This window comes from Schistocerca cancellata, chromosome 6 (assembly GCF_023864275.1).
Source record: "Schistocerca cancellata isolate TAMUIC-IGC-003103 chromosome 6, iqSchCanc2.1, whole genome shotgun sequence".
Classification (NCBI taxonomy): domain Eukaryota; kingdom Metazoa; phylum Arthropoda; class Insecta; order Orthoptera; family Acrididae; genus Schistocerca; species Schistocerca cancellata.
Genome location: NC_064631.1, coordinates 263675439 through 263688522, shown reverse-complemented (window position 1 = coordinate 263688522; position 13084 = coordinate 263675439). Strand labels below are relative to the sequence as shown.

The following is a 13084-nucleotide window of genomic DNA, read 5'->3' as shown; positions in this document are numbered from 1 at the left end:
AACAAATTTCATAAGTGAATATATATATTGTGAGGCTACAGTGAAGATATCTAGCTCTTTAAATAAGTGTCTACAGGATGCTCTTGGATGAGCTCCAGCAATTATTCTGATTACACGCTTTTGTGCAATGAACACTCTTTTACTCAATGATGAGTTACGCCAGAATATGATGCCATACGAAAGTAGAGAATGAAAATAGGCGTGGTAAGCTAATTTGCTGAGATGTATATCGCCAAAATTTGCAATGACCCTAATAGCATAAGTAGCTGAACTCAAGCGTTTCAGCAGATCTTCAGTGTGTTTTTTTTTTCAGTTCAACCCCTCATCAATGCATACACCTAGAAATTTTGAATATTCTACCTTAGCTACCGCTTTCTGATCGAAGTCTATATTTATTAATGGTGTCATTCCATTTACTATGTGGAACTGTATGTACTGTGTTTAGGCAAAGTTTAATGAGAGCCCATTTGCAGAGAACCACTTAATGATTTTCTGAACAACATCGTTTACAATTTCACCAGTTAATTCTTGTCGGTTGGGTGTGATAACTATACTTATATCATCGGCAAAAAGTACCAGCTTTCCATCTTCGTGAATATAGAATGGCAAGTCATTAACATATATTAAGAACAGCAGAGAACCCAAGACCGAACCTTGCGGCACCCCATTCTTGTTCCGGCACGATATTAGGAGGTACGCCATGACTTTTGTCACCTCAGAGTATATACTAGTAAAGTTAAGTATTTTTGTGACTTTGAGTATATATCTGCTGTGAGTTCAATTCTGCCACCGAATTAAAAAAGAAAAATACGACAGGAGGAGCAGTCCGAAAAGAAAAAGAATATTTAGTATGCTGTCAATTCCTGACAAAAGTTTTTTTTTTCCGCTCTGGGCCATAAGCCACCACGATTTTATGTGGTATTATCATTATTCCACACTAAATTTTTACCCCACGCATGACTCTTTGTTTTCTTTCCACCGTTGGTTCTTTGATGTGTGTACTGACCAATAGGAGCGGAAGTCTACATCCCTGTCTTATACTCCTTCTAATCCGAACGGTTCTTTATCGGTCTCCAGTTCTTACCTGCTGAATTTACCACGGCACTTACGATAAGTGTACAAGTTTTCTATAGTTCTACTGGAATGCCGGACATTTGCGACGCCGGACATTTACCACGTCGGACATTTGCCACACTTGCCCCTTCGCCAGGTAACTTGATTAGCGATCCCTCAGGTAAGGGACGCCTTTCCTCGTACTTCTTCTGTTCGCTTTCTAACCGCCGCCTCCACATCTTACTCGATACAACCAGTATGTAAGGGACCTTCTTCTTTGACATCTTGGCGAAACAGAGAACTTCTTTTCCGAAATTGAAATATTTATAACTTTTGGGAAACTAAAGGAATACCGACGATTATGTCAGTATGTAATTAGTCCTGCCAGGTATAAATATAGACCCCTCTGTCGGTACGGTAGCTTCCGTTCACGCTTACTGATTGCGATAGAAACAGCCCATCGCCATGGGAGCAACAAGAAAGGAACGATGTAAAGAGAATGCGAACGTGCGCTAATCATTTCTTTTTGATCATTGCATTTGTGCCTACTTCAATTAATACAACTGCATGCCCAAAAGACAATAAGGAAAGAAGAAATGGGTATGTGAATGTTTGAAAAGAAGAACGACATACTCCATATTAATTTACTCTCTAAAATCCGATATCCCTTGCGGCGAAACATTAGTTAATAAATGTAGCGGGACAATGTTCAAAACATGACTGAAAATACGTTCACTAAATAGAGATAAGAACATCTTTGACTGACATGTCATCTAAAATCGACGTGCAATTGTAGAATGTTAGAAATAAGGAAATGAAGTAATACAGAATGCTATGCTTGTAAGGTACGTTGTTGTTCTACATTGTTTAGCTCTGGTATTTACTGGGTCACAGAGAAAGCATCCTAGATTTTGGATGGAAAAGCCGTAATTGTAATGGTTTGCAGTACAACAGAAACAAGAAGCACCACTTAAGGAAAAATAATGTAATGTGTGTTCCAGCTCACAAGCGACATTGAAGCAGATAGTTCCTGTGACTTAGTATGGGTAGAGGTTATATTCGACAACCGGAATAAATTAATAACTGGCTCCTCTTACCGACCCCTGGTCTCAGATGAAACAGTTGCTGAACAGTACGAAGAAAATTTGAGTCTTATCACAAATAGGTACTATACTCATACAATTATAATTGACAGTGACTTCGATCTACCTTCCGTATGTTGATAAAAATACATTTTCAGACCGTATTGTAGATAGAAAACAACTTCCGCAATTCTTCTAAATGCTATTTTTTTAAATTTTTTGAACAATTATTTCACGAGGCCATTCAAATTGTAAATGGTTACGAAAACACACTTGATCTCTTAGCCACAAATAATCCTGAGCATCACGACGGATACAGGGATTAGTGAACACACAGTCGTAGCGAGGCTCAATTCCGTAACAAAGAAGTTCACCAAAACTAAACGGGAAATATATCTATTTATAAAAGCAGCTAAAAATTCGGTTGACGTCTTTCTAAGAGACAGTCTCCAATCCTTCCAAACTATGTAAGTGAACACCATATGTGGCTTACGTTCAAAGAAACAGTATCAACAGCACTCGAGAGATTCATACCAAATAAATGAATAAGAGACGGAACTGATACCCCGTGGCACACAAAACACGACAGAAAGCTGCTGCAGGAGCACCGAAAAAGGAACATATAATTTAGACGAACGCAAAATCTCCAAGATTGGCGAAGTTTTACTGAGGCTCAAAATTTGGTGCGGATTTCAATGCGAGATGCATTTAATAGTTTCCACAACGAAACTCTCTCTAGAAATGTGGCGGAAAATCCAAAGAGATTCTGGTCCTATGTTAAGTAAACCAGCGGAAAGGCTCAGTAAGTACCTTTACTGCGCGACAGCGACGGTAATGTTACTGATGCCAGTGCCACTAAAGTGAATTTACTAAATGCGGGTGAGGAGGAGGAGGAGGGGGGGGGGGGGGGCAAGGTACCCAACCCTTCGAAGCAGGTAAAATCGTGGCAAATGTCCGGAGTGGCAAATGTCCTGCTGGATTTACCAAGTCACTTACGATAAGTGTACAGGTTTTCTGTAGTTCTACTACAGTCTCGCCCGTTTGCAACACAGATAACAGCTCATGCTGTCCGGAGCGGTCCGAGGTAGCAACGGACTATGATTAACATATCATGTCGGCAACGTTTCTTTGACGTAAGAAGAAGCACAGCAATTACGAGCTCTGCGACAGGAAGCCGGGGTGCTACATTCGTTCCGCCTCCTCTCGCGCTGCTTACTACGTCAGCCTGAGACCGCGCCTCAAGGACGTCTGGCGGCCACTATAAGAGGCGCGGACCCCTGGCCCGCTCAGACAGCGGTCACGATGGCGCGTCTTCACGTCGCCCTGGCCTTCGCAGGCGTTCTGCTCGCCGTCTGCGCGGAGATGGTCTCCGCCAGTTTCGCCGCCCCGGCGGTGCTCGACGTCGACTCTCCGATGCGGGACGAGGCCGCCTTCCAGGACACCATGCGCTGCATCTTTGGCAGTGATGACTATCAAGTCTGCGGCTCCAACACAGTCACCATTAAATGTGAGTTCTCTTTCATTCTGCAACTGCCTTATATATTGATGTACTGTGGACCTCAGTTCGAAAACTGGTGCAGGTCTTCACCCTGGTCTATACTATGCAAATTTCTTTGTCTCTATGTAGTTACTGTAACATACATCAATTTCAAACTCTTACTATATTCGGAACGTCTACAAATTTTACTTCCCACACTTCCGTCCACAACCAAATTCCTGCATACGTTTAGATCCCTTCGTTTAGTCAAAATGTGCCATTAATGTCTTTTTTTTCTCCATTTCGATTCCGTTCCTGCCATTAGTTATCCAATCTACCCACCTAATATTCAGAATTCCTCTGCAGTACCACATTTGAAAAACTTTTATTCTCTTCTTACCTGCAATGTTTGTCGTTCACGTTTCACTCACAGTCAAAGCTACACTTGACACGAATACTTTATGAAAAGACTTTCTAGCGCTTAAACTGTTACTATATATTAACATACAAACGCCTTTCTGCTACTGTCAGTCTGTTTTTTCCACTACTTGCTAATCTAATTCCCACAGCATTGCCTGCTTTAATTCGTCTAAACTCCATTAGCCTTGTTTTACGTTCGTGGACATTCGTCTTATAACTTCTTTTCAACACACTGTTCATTCCGTTCGAATGATATAAGTCCACTGTAGAATCACAATGTCGCCAGTAAACCCTAAGGTTTATATTTCATCTCGCTGAACTTTTATTTTTCCTTCCAGATTTATGTTTGATCTTCTTCAAAACTTGTGCAAAATATAGATGGAATAATACGAGGGATAAGCTACAACCCTGTCTCAAGTCCTTCTAGACAACTTTTCTTTTTCTTTAATAATCTGTGCGATTTCTTCTATCTCTTCATACATTATTTCAATCTCTTCATCGCCGATAAGGTAGTAGGAATCATACACAAATGATCCGAAGCACCTGCATAGTAGCTAGTTCGTCCGTCTTTGGAACGAAATGCATCACTGATTCTGCTAACCAGGGATACGACAGTTTGTTGGTAGGTTTGTGGATGTTTGCGGTATTAGATGTCTACGCACAAGTCATGTAATTCTCATAAATAACGAGCAGCTGATTTTCGTACGCGGTGGTGGCGCACTATAGCGACCCAGACATGTTCCATAGGTTCCACAATTAATAATATGTTCTGCGTTATTATAGCGTGGTCGAATGGATTTCATCTTAAAACCCGACGTTTCGTCCCCAGCTGCGGAGAAAATTTTCGAGGGGGATCGTAGCTACTTTGAATGTCCGATTCGCATCATGGCTCGCTATTGACAACAACGAAATTCCGTTTCCGCATGCTTCCGCGCAGTGGCGTGGCGTCACATCTTCTGGAAGCGCGACTGCAATTGGCCGTTGGCAGTAGCCGTCGTCCGTTGTTGCTGTCACACCATGGTGGAAGACTTGTACTCATCATCTTCAGCACCGAAATCCAGGTGTCATTCAGTTTCACACCCTCTTCTTTCCTATTAAAATTTTGGGTGCTTTACAATCTCTTTGGCCTCTCCGTACAACCTTTCGTGGTATCCGTTTGTGCGTGCCAGTACTTGACACCCATCAAAATGAATGTCGTGGTCTACTGGTTGCAAAGCATGTTCCGCAAAAGCTGATCTGTCACTCTACCCTCTTCTACAACTGTTTTGTGCTCTTCTAATCGTTTTTGATCATTATTTTCGTAATACCCATATATACTTCTCCACATATACATGAAATCCTATAAATTTCTGGTTATTCCAGCGGCTGAAGAGCATCCTTTGCCGATTTTAGGCTATTTTGTATCTTCCGGGTCGGTTTGTATACCACCGTGATATTCCGCTTTTTCAAGATTTTTTACTATGCGTTTACTAACCTCCTTAATGAAAGGCAGGAAAATTACTCATTTCACCCGTGCTTGAGCATCCTTGCGATTTCTACGCGGTAGCGTTAACGCTTTTTTCATCTCATCGAACGAATAACCATTCTTGAGCAATGCACTGGAGAGATTTTCCCTAGGAATTACATTAGGTGAACTTGGTCACAGAGACATTAACCTGAGTTCACTATAATTCTCCTGAAACTACTGTAACAAGGTCCTGGCTCCGAGACACGGACAGTTACACTGCTGAAAGATGACATCGCCGTCGGGAAAGACATCAAGCCTGAAGGCATGCAGGCTGTTCGCAGCTTTCAGCGTGTCTTCGATTACCTCCATGCAAGAGCAGCAGAATATCTCCCATAGCATAATACGTGACCCACCAGCCTGCGTCCGTGGCACGCTACACGTTTCGATCCGCCGTTCACCTCGATGACGGCTTTTGTGGAGGCGTCCATCGACATATTGTAGCAAAAATGCTATTCACTTGAAGAGCCCACACGTTTCCATTGATCGAGGGTCGAATGCCGATGGTATCGTGCCCATTGCAATCGTAATTGACGTCGTTGGGTCAATAGTGGTCTATTTCGGAGCTCCTTGTTCAACAATGTACGACGGACGGTGGGCTCCGAAACATGCTTGTACGTGTACCAGCGTTGTCCTCTTTCGGCAGGCCTAAATCAGGATGGCCGGAAGGGCATTTGAACCGTCGTTCCCCCGAAGCGAGACCAGTGTGCTAACCACTTCGCCACCTCGCTCGGTGTGTTTGTTTTAAAAGTCATTATTCCCACATTATTTCAATGTCAATTATCTTGGAGTTTCGATAACAGCAATGTGGGTTCGTTTGGTGCTTTGCACATTCTACAATGACACTAAAAAGTTTCAATGATGGAAGAATGGAAAATTGTTATTTCCTGCACACACCCATTATATTAGGCCAAAGTTCTAGGGCAAGTCCGTGACTGTGAGTGGATTACTTTCAAACTAAAGCTTTTTAATACCCTGGTGATCTGTATTTCAAACGTTCTTGGATTCTATAAAGCTAAGCTCGTATGGTATATGTTAAGAGACTTCTCGGAAGAACGAGAGTGCGAAGCCGGCCTATGGATCTAACGAATTATCTTACGAGTTTGTACTCTTAGTTACTAATTATTCGACTTGCCTTATGCTTTGTTCTGATAACAGTTTCCGCACGATTCTTTTCTCACGAATTTGTTCTAGAATATTTTTATTTTGTACTTTACGTATCATGCAGTTTTTTATCATCCTTCCATGGGGCAATGTATAAATATTTCTAGTTCTTTTTCCCTACCATTTCTCGTGATCCGAGCTAAGTTTCCATAAAATGCTCTGCTTCGGACATCTGATTAAAATAAAAAGACTTCCAAATATTACTCTTATAGGTACCAGAAGTACTGTTGCAAGAGCTCATTCACCTCCATTATGTTGCGTACTTATTCTTCATATTCTTCAATCCAGCTTAGATATTATACCAAAATTCTCGCACTTCTTCAATAACTTTTTAGTTAGGTATTTCCTACTCTCCACTGACGAACTACGGTCACCCAGAATAAGAGTCTTTTGAGATGTAACTGCTAGTAGTGAGAGTTCCCTTTAAGACCCTGAAATCAGGATAATTCATAGGTTACACCCAGCCTTCTAACCATTTACTAAAAGATTATCACTGATGTACGACAATTGTAGAGCCTGAACAAAAGTTAATGGAAACGATATTGTTCGCCTGCGTACACAATTCCACTAATTAGCTGGTGAGTTGGGTGGTGTTGTCCTGAAGAGTTTTATATTGAAGTTTTAATAAGAAGGTTTTGTGCGAAACAAATGGTCCCATTTACAGCTTATACCACGCGTCTCTTCAGAACGATGAGATACACGGGGTGAGTCATGTAAGAAGTAACACCCCCATTATTCCGGGGGCCATTGCACGTATCGACAATCGGTGTTCGGCGAATCATAGCCGACTACGGGGCACATACTTCGGTACATTCACAATAATCACAACGTTTATATTGACCGAGATAATGAGGTAAGTACATGTTTTTTAAATGGGACGCTATACTTTTTTTACTGGGAAATATTGTATGATTGAAGGTCGAGGCGGTCGGAAGTGGCTGCAGGCCGAGTTGACGTGCTCTATGCAGCATGCACGGCCCACGCTACTCATCCGCCCTCTTTTAAGCAAAGTTTGAATCACAATAGCAACATGCGTTACATCACTATACGCGTCTTTTCCAGTGCGTTCGAATGATGGTAAAAAAAGTATAGCGTCCCATTTAAAAACATGTACTTGCCTCATTACCTCGGTCAATATAAACGTTGTGATTATTGTGAATGTACCGAAGTATGTGCCCCGTAGTCGGCTATGATTCGCCGAACACCGATTGTCGATACGTGCAATGGCCCCCGGAATAAGGAGGGTGTTACTTCTTACGCGACTCACCCTGTTTATGTAGGTATGAACACCTCTTTCTACAAACTCACACACACACACAATTACTTTAGTAACTTCACTTGAATCTTCTAGTTCGTTTGAACGTATCATTTGTGCGTGGATCATGATCTTTATTTGACGGCTATTCATTACTAATAAGAACATTTGTTTGTGGTTCTGAGAACAGTAGTGTATTTTAAATAACCCTTATAATAATAACGTAGTTTATGTCCACTCCTCGGTCACTGTTGACGATCGTCGTCCCTACATGTACTTTTTTCAGTACACTTTTCATAAACTTTACGATATCTTTCAGTTAAATTCAAATTAAGTACTTAAAATTCAGTATTCACTATTGCTATGAAATTCCAGTAACTCATTTTTCACTAAAAGCATTTTATCCAAAAAATGTAGACTATGTCGCATTCCAAGGCACAAGGCAAGTGGATGTAATAGTGTGACAGAATGAGTCTAATATGGATGGTGTAGCAATCAGTGTAGTCAAAGTTAATATTCATGTGCAACCATAGTTTTCGGAGACGACCTTCTACAAAACAAAATGAGATGTCACTGTTTTATCTGTGCACAATGCTTTATGAAACCAATCTACTTTCGACAGATACCATGTGGCGGCTATTGCAGAAAGGGTGCAACAGCTGTACGGACGACGAGCTGAAGGTGTACAGGTTCATGGCGTACCTGTCCAACAACAGACCGAATGAGTGGCAGCGGGTCCTGAACCAGTACGACCCACAGGGCGAATTCAAGAGGAAGAACGGCGCACAGTGGAAACAATACGGCGTCGCTGTGTAATGCTCTTGTATATAGTACAAACTGTAGATCTGTGCACGACAATAAAATCGTTACTTACTTAAAGATCAATATTTCAATTAAACCATTGATGATCGCCATGAAATACCAATGACATGCTTTCCACGAGTTCGTGTGATGCTTATTAAGAAGCGCACAATAAGCGGAGGCTATATTGTGTACCCTTTTTATGTTTTTTATTTTAATTATTTTATTTATTTTTATTCATCCAAGGATCATCTCGCAACGACATAGGAATTGTCATGCTGATAGAATCAAACACAATAGCTCAGAACGTAAATATACACAAAATACGTAAGTGCGCTCTGTGAGGATGGGACAGGTGGTCAGCCATGGCCTTTGCTGAACGATTCATCTCGACCTTTTGCCTGAATTGATTTAGGAAAAACACAGGAAACCCAAATAAGAATGACCGCGTAGAGCGAACTCCATACCACCGAATATGAGGTCACTATCCTAACAGCTGCACTGTCTAATTCGCTTGATCCCTATTATACAATTTTCTTTGATTTACATACCATTAACTTCTGATAACATATAATATAAAACATGATTTTGCTCCTTATCGCCGCACACATCAAGGACACCCACTGATGACATTTGGGCGGTGAAGATTTTGCTACGGTCTTGGACGAACTCCAGCCTGTTCGGAAAGCTGATTCCATAGACACAAACATTCAGCTACTCTCTACGTTTGCCTGCCTCTCCTTTCCTCAGTCCATCTGAAAAACTGAGTCGGTGTCTCCACATGATGAATGTTTCGCTGAACTCAGGAGAGTGACAAGAAATTACTATCATGCATTTGAGACAGATGATTTTCTTGTAAAACCAGTAGGTTCTGAGCTCATGTTTTGGAATGTGACAGTGTGTTCCAGTTATCCATTTCCATTGTGAACCACTACTCAGTGTCTTCCAAGCAATCTTTGATTGTGTAATAACCATTTCTTATGAAGAATATTTTAACTGCTTTTGAATAGATGTATTGTAGTAACCTCTTGCATTTCCTTGCAAAAATTGTTATAAAATTTTATTCCCTGATAGGATATACTGGGCTGAGCTTTTTATTTTGACATTATGCACAACTTCCCCTTTTGGTCGATGTACAGGTTTTACATTCTTTGTATTTCATTCGGATATCTTTTAGGGACCTTGTTTAAAGCTCATGTCTTCGCAGTGATATGCCATTCAGTTGTTACGGAGAAGGAGGCTTGAGCAATGGAGATTAGCTACACTTACGTTTTGCCTGCTTATCGATAGTGAAAGGTCGGGTTAAGCGATCGTGCTTGTTTTGTGACTCTCATTACCAGGTTAAAAAGAGGTGAGCATTCACTTACAATAAACAGTATTAAAATTTCTAATGTTTTAGTAGCTTCATCGGCATCTTGGAGATCAGCTGATATGATACTCCTAGAATAACGAAAACTACTTTAGAAGCCAACATTTTCATTATTCGAAAAATTAAAAAGTTGTTTTGTATCCAGCCTGGAAGGCGGCGCATGGGTAGGAGCAGGAACAGGAGAAGTACATCGGTACTGGCTCAAAAATGGTTCAAATGGCTCTGAGCACTATGGGACTTAACATCTATGGTCATCAGTCCCCTAGAACTTAGAACTACTTAAACCTAACTAACCTAAGGACATCACACAACACCCAGTCATCACGAGGCAGAGAAAATCCCTGACCCCGCCGGGAATCGAACCCGGGAAACCGGGCGTGGGAAGCGAGAACGCTACCGCACGACCACGAGCTGCGGACATACGTCGGTACTGCACGTAAGTAAAAGTGGTTTACTGGAGCCTGAATATATATGCAGAGGCATACATAACTTGTACAGATGAGCACAGTCTCAAGCTGAAGCTAAGTGTCCCGGCCGTCTGCTCTTGATCAAATGGGCTGAAGCTGGAGCGGATCTCCTAGAGCTCTCCCGCTCCGGCTAGAGTGCGCTGTCCCCGGTGACTCGTAGTGCCAACTTACGAACCTATGCCGTGGCATCGTTGCTATCGATACCACAAGTTGAATCCCAAGATGAGTTAAAGCACTATGGTTGTTTGGTTTAAAAGGGGGGAAAGGAAGCAAACTGCGACGTCATCGGTCCCTTGTTCCCAGTAGAACAATTACACAAGGGAAAAAAGAACACAAAGAAGACGTACGGCACAGTAACAGGAGAAAAAAAGAACCAAAAGAACGACAGGAGTACAACAAACGCTAAAATGGACAAAACAGGACAAGAAAACCACATAGAGACGCAAGAAACATGAAAAAGAGATTAAAAACAAGAAAGCAGATTACCATGGCTGGCTGACCATGAGTACAAAAAAGGAGAAGCACGCCATTCTGCAACATATTAAAACCTCCACCCTAAAAGTCATAGGGTGGAGGACACAGAGGGACAAATGACATGCGGTAAAACTCAGATCAAATGATAAACCCCCCCTCACGAATAAAACGTAAAACTAAAGCTGCTGTTGAGGCATTGTCGCCCAACACCGAAGATAGGGTGCTGGGAAAGTTAAAAGTCCGCCGTAGAGCGGCTAAAAGTGGGCAGTCCAGCAAGAGTTGGACGACTGTTATTTGAGAGCCACAGCGACATTGAGGTGGGTCCTCGCGACGGAGGAGGTAACCATGTGTGAGTCACGTTTGGCCAATGCGGAGGCTACAAAGGACAACTGATTCCCTGTTAGGAGCCCGCAGGGAAGACTTCCACACATTCATAGTCTCCTTAATGACACGCAGTTTGTTGTGCATACTTTTATGCCACTCCGTTTCCCAAATCCGAAAAACCTTGCGGTGTAAGACAGAAAACAGGTTAGTTTCAGATATGTCCATCTCCAGAAGCGGTTTCCGCGTAGCCTGTTTGGCCAGCCTGTCAGCGAGTTCGTTGCCTGGGATTCCGACCTGTCCTGGGGTCCACACAAACACCACTGAACGACTGGACCATTCCAGGGCAGAGATGGACTCCTGGATGTTCGCTACTAAAGGATGGGTACGGTAGCCTGGTCGATAGCTGTAAGCTCCTCAGGGAGTCAGAACAGAGGAGAAACGACTCACCAGAAGAGGAACGAATGTACTGAAGTGCATGAGATAAGGCCACAAGATCTGCAGTGAATACACTGCAGCCAATGGGCAAGGAATGCTGTTCAATATGGCCTCTGTGGACATAGGCGAAGCCAACATTATCATCAACCATCGAGCCGTCGGTGTAAACAACTTCAGAGCCCCGGAACACGTCAAGAATCGAAGTGACAGCAGAGAGCGGCGGGGTTAACGGAGTCCTTAGGGCCGTACAAAAGGTCCAGACGAAGCTTCGGCCAAGGTGTACACCATGGAGGTGTACGTGAATGGACCTCAAGTAGAGGTGGTAAAGGGAAGGACTCCAGTTCGGAGAGAAGGGATCGCAAGCGAAGCGCAATAGTGTGCCCTGACCTGGGCCGCCGATGCAGGAAATGAACTGCCGCAGGAATGTGTGGAACATAACTGGCGAGCAGTTGTGCACGTCGGATCGGCAATTGAGGGACTCTGGATTCAACTAGGACACTGGTCACCGGACTCGTTCTAAAACTCCCGTCGCTAGGCGAACGCCACAGTGGTGCACTGTCGAGTAAACGCAACGTTGAGGGCACCGCAGATCCGTAAACCAGACTCCCATAGTCAAGGCGGTATTGAGCAAGGGCTCTGTAGAGCTGCAGCAGCGTAGAGCGATCTACAACCCAGATGGTGTTGGTCAGACAGCGGAGGGCATTGCGGTGATGCCAGTACTTCCGCTTAAGCTGACGAAGGTGAGCTAGCCAAATCAATCGGACGTCGGAAACCAGTCCTAAGAATCCATATGTCTCTGTTACAGTGAGTGGATCGTCATTAAAGTTCTGGTTCTAGATGAACGGTACGACATCGACAGAAGTGCATGACAAAAGACTTCACAGCTGAAAGCTGGAAGCCGTGGGCTAGAGCCCATGACTGCACCTTGTGAATGGCTTCATGTAGGCGCCGCTCGGCAACACAGTACTGGAGGAGCAATACGAAATGCAGAAGTCATCCGCATAAAGGGGAAACCGACGGCCCTACAGCTGCTGCTAGGCCGTTAATGGCCACTAAAAATAGAGATACACTCAATACCGTGCCCTGCGGAACACCATTCTCCTGAATACAGGGGGAACTATGGGAGGCACCAACTTGGACACGGGAAGTACGGAGCGACAGGAAGTTTTGGATAAAAATAGGGAGCAGGCCACGGATACCGCACTCATACATAGTGGCAAGTGTATGGTGTCGCCAGGTCGTGTCGTATACTTTACTTA

General features: G+C 43.1%; 1 protein-coding gene across 1 annotated transcript; it reads left to right on the top strand.

The window, feature by feature from the left end:
* The first annotated feature begins 3415 nt into the window (after positions 1 to 3415).
* LOC126191069 (putative odorant-binding protein A10) lies at positions 3416 to 8834 on the top strand. Its single transcript, XM_049931788.1, has 2 exons — positions 3416 to 3642; positions 8578 to 8834. The coding sequence occupies exons 1-2, from the start codon at positions 3438 to 3440 to the stop codon at positions 8769 to 8771; spliced, it is 399 nt and encodes a 132-aa protein (XP_049787745.1). The 5' UTR covers positions 3416 to 3437; the 3' UTR covers positions 8772 to 8834.
* Positions 8835 to 13084: the final 4250 nt, after the last annotated feature.

Excerpts from the sequence above, each read along its gene's own strand:
- LOC126191069 (XM_049931788.1), top strand. The coding sequence starts at position 3,438 with ATGGCGCGTCTTCACGTCGCCCTGGCCTTCGCAGGCGTTCTGCTCGCC. Across the intron at positions 3,643-8,577 it reads CAACACAGTCACCATTAAAT|ATACCATGTGGCGGCTATTG; the intron begins GTGAGTTCTCTT and ends TACTTTCGACAG.